A 3,239-nucleotide genomic window follows, 5' to 3' on the forward strand; every position below is an offset into this window, starting at 1 on the left:
TCCACACAGACCTCTCCTGCCATCTACAGTTCAATCGGTGAAGTTGCGCCTAATGTGCCCAGGTTACCTAAGCAAACCTATCAACTATCAGTGTTGGCATCAAATTGGTTCGTTAGAGAGCTGATAATTTAAGACAAAAAAAGATATTTCAAAAACACTAAATCACAGCTGACCAGATGAGGAGAAAAAGTACAAGATAAGATTGATTTATCACGCTGAGTGCAACACTTAAATAAATGACGCTATTTTGAAATCCAATGAAGTGTTTATTTTGCACATTTGTGGTGTCCCGAAAGCGCGCGCCGTGTATCTTCACATGCTTCCGCGAGACTGGAGCCCGGATGAGGTAAACAAGTCACGGGACAGCCAAGGCTCGCGAAGCCCTATCGCAACAGTGACGTTACATCACCAAGCGCCCAAAACACCCTAGCAGCGGGCTCCGATTGGCTGATGGAAGAAGCCGAACGCCGTCTGATTGGCTAAGAGCCGGCCACTACTGTAAACGGCGACGGACAACAACAATATCCGAGCCGAAATGAGATCATACGCACCGTAGTGATAACAACAACCGGACTGGAAATTTGGCACGCTACTGCTTGCGGCGAGACGACAATCACTCCGACTAAATGTCACGAAAAACGGGATCATTTTTCCATTATTTCTGGCCGTTTTCTGATGACTCGCGTGACTCAACCTTAGATATATGAAAGTTATATGAAGTGGCAATTACAGCTATTGTTGATGTTTGGGTGTGTCACATGCCATGAGGCAATCAATATACGTTGAGAACTGGAGAAGCAACTCGTAATCGTACAGAAGTTAAGACGGAATAACATCTAGTTGCCACTACAAATAAGAGTCTAGGAGACGAACATACACACCTATTGTCCTGGAATTCGTCTCGATCCACAGGTATGTATTGGGGAAAACATCGTTAAGTAGTGTAATTTGTTTTTAATTGACTACATTTTGACCATGTGATACAAAAAGTATCTGGTTATTGATTATTTGAATCCCAATGTCAATATTCTCTAACTACTCTCTTAATACCAGCACAATGGAGAACACCTCACATGACCATCAAGATGATTCCAGCACCTTGGATGAAAAAGAGAGATCACATCTGAAAGGGACAATCAAGAACCATGGACAACATCAGGATCGAACATCGGCCAACATTTCTCCTCAAGGTGAGAACTTAAAAACACTACACTTACTAATAAATAGGTCAGTGTTGGGTGATGTATCATAGATTGACCTAGAAATATTTGCTGTCACATGCTTTTGCAGGGCGTGTGCGGCTCTATTCGGAATCTCAAGTGTATACAGTCAGCCGCTGGCAGGACACAGAGACCCAGGATGGAGCATCGATGGAGGAGAACGGAGATGGACTTCCATTCAGGGGTCGTTCTCAATCAGCACCTGCTGCACTGTGGAAAGCAAAAAAGTATGGCCGTCAGTTGAGGAGAATGAGCGATGAATTCGACACATGGCTCGATAAAGGGGTGAGTAAGACACGCAGAATGAATTTCATTGCTCACTAGTGGTATTAATATCAAATATTAAGTTGCTTTATTTTTTCTAGGAGGTCAAGAGAGCGAACAGCCAGAAACAGACCTACCGAGGATGGTTTTCGTTCCTCTGGAGTCCCAAAGAAGAAGAGGGCAGAGAATGAAGAAGTCCTGCTTTAAGCACCAGGATAACAGTTAGTAGAGAGAAGCTGCTCTCAGATGAAGGCTGGTCTGATCACCATCATGGCCTTTTTGTAATCAATGTGCTCAAGCTATTGCAAAAAAAAACAATCTGAGAGAGTGGTAAAAGTGTCGTATCGTAATTTACCACTGCAATAACGTACGTTTAATTAAAAGAATTCAGTGTTATTTCAATTTAACAATCTTAAAATGGACAATCTCTCCTAAAAAGTTACAATTCATTGGACAATCTTTTAAAATACAGATTTTAAAAAATGAATTCTCTATTAAAAATTATTTATTGATATTTATTAAGTTAATATTTGGCAAAGAAATGTGTTATATGATGTATTTTATAGATGGATATATAGATGTGCGTTTTTGTTGTGCTAAAAGGCTGGAGCGGTTGTTTGCAAATTGTAAATATATTTCAAGGACTGTGAATTTGGGTAAAGTAAGTAAGTTGGTAATGAAGTACAGGTTAGTGACGGTAACAATAATACGGGTAATTTCAGTTCATTCTACATCTCAGGTTTGTTTGTTTATGCCAAACTGTTGTGGTGAATTACTAGTAAGAGTGAATGAAATCAGTTGTTCTGCTGTCTTTTACGCTGGATATGCCATCCAGAAAACTGAACGTTTTAATTGATACTTTCATAGCTTTTGTAATTCATCACTGCCTTTCTTGTACATATTTTTTTAAATTGTAAAGTTGTCTGTTGTCGCTATTGGATTTTCTTTCTCTTTTATAGCCCATCTGCTGGTCTTGTATGTAAAACAACATTAAATTCTGCCAAACTTGTGGGAATACAAATATGTGCAGATGGACAACACAAGTGCCGTTTCTGTACATGCAGCCTTGCAGATGCTTTATGTGCTCCGTTGCTTTTTTACACTCTTTGTACATATTTATACTTGTTGACATAGATTGAGTAATGGATGAATTGTTTAAATACTTTTTAAAACAATCAAGTTTTTATCTTTTTTCTATAATTTTGTTGTCAAAATAAAAATTTTATGGCTGAAGGCGGTGTTATTATTGGGTCAATATTTGAACGGGTTACAACCTCAATCAATCAAGCCATAAGAATGAATTAAAAATTCCATTAATCATTCAATGAAATTATAAACTGTAATGTCAATAGTATGTAGTTCCAGACATTTAGGCTAGACAACGGGTGCCCGATCCTGTTCCTGGAGATCTACTGCAGTTTAGCTCCAACCCTGATCAAAAGCATAGACTTCCATTTATACGCACCAAATCCATCAGACTGGAAATGCAAGCTTGTACGACAAGTTTCACAGTTCGCTGCGTTGCAAAGTTCAAGCTTGGTGAACTTTGACCTGTGAAATCACATTACTTGACTGCCAATCAACCAATCGAGGATCAAAACATGACCTTTCTGGACAGAAATTTTAAACATGGACCAATTGTTTGCTTTATAAATTGTCTCATCATCTTGTTTAATCCCACCCCTTTTCGCAGAGCCGTACTAGATTTTCGCATTCTCAAACTCTAGTGTGACCGCAGCTTAAGTAGTACCTAAA

The 3,239-nt window shown here is 39.1% G+C and overlaps 1 protein-coding gene across 2 annotated transcripts; it reads left to right on the plus strand.

Moving 5' to 3' along the window:
• Window positions 1-507: 507 nt before the first annotated feature.
• bada (BCL2 associated agonist of cell death a) lies at window positions 508-2,717 on the plus strand. Of its 2 annotated transcripts, none has more exons than XM_005161364.6 (4): window positions 508-912; window positions 1,054-1,190; window positions 1,291-1,505; window positions 1,586-2,717. In XM_005161364.6, the coding sequence occupies exons 2-4, from the start codon at window positions 1,058-1,060 to the stop codon at window positions 1,673-1,675; spliced, it is 438 nt and encodes a 145-aa protein (XP_005161421.2). In that variant the 5' UTR covers window positions 508-912; window positions 1,054-1,057; the 3' UTR covers window positions 1,676-2,717. The 2 variants fall into 2 exon arrangements, with proteins under 2 accessions (XP_005161421.2, XP_005161422.2); XM_005161365.6 differs by having other exon boundaries at window positions 1,589-2,717.
• Window positions 2,718-3,239: the final 522 nt, after the last annotated feature.

This window comes from Danio rerio, chromosome 21 (assembly GCF_049306965.1).
Source record: "Danio rerio strain Tuebingen ecotype United States chromosome 21, GRCz12tu, whole genome shotgun sequence".
In the NCBI taxonomy this organism is placed as follows: domain Eukaryota; kingdom Metazoa; phylum Chordata; class Actinopteri; order Cypriniformes; family Danionidae; genus Danio; species Danio rerio.

Excerpts from the sequence above, each read along its gene's own strand:
- bada (XM_005161364.6), top strand. The coding sequence starts at position 1,058 with ATGGAGAACACCTCACATGACCATCAAGATGATTCCAGCACCTTGGAT. Across the intron at positions 1,191-1,290 it reads GGCCAACATTTCTCCTCAAG|GGCGTGTGCGGCTCTATTCG; the intron begins GTGAGAACTTAA and ends ATGCTTTTGCAG. Across the intron at positions 1,506-1,585 it reads ACACATGGCTCGATAAAGGG|GAGGTCAAGAGAGCGAACAG; the intron begins GTGAGTAAGACA and ends TATTTTTTCTAG.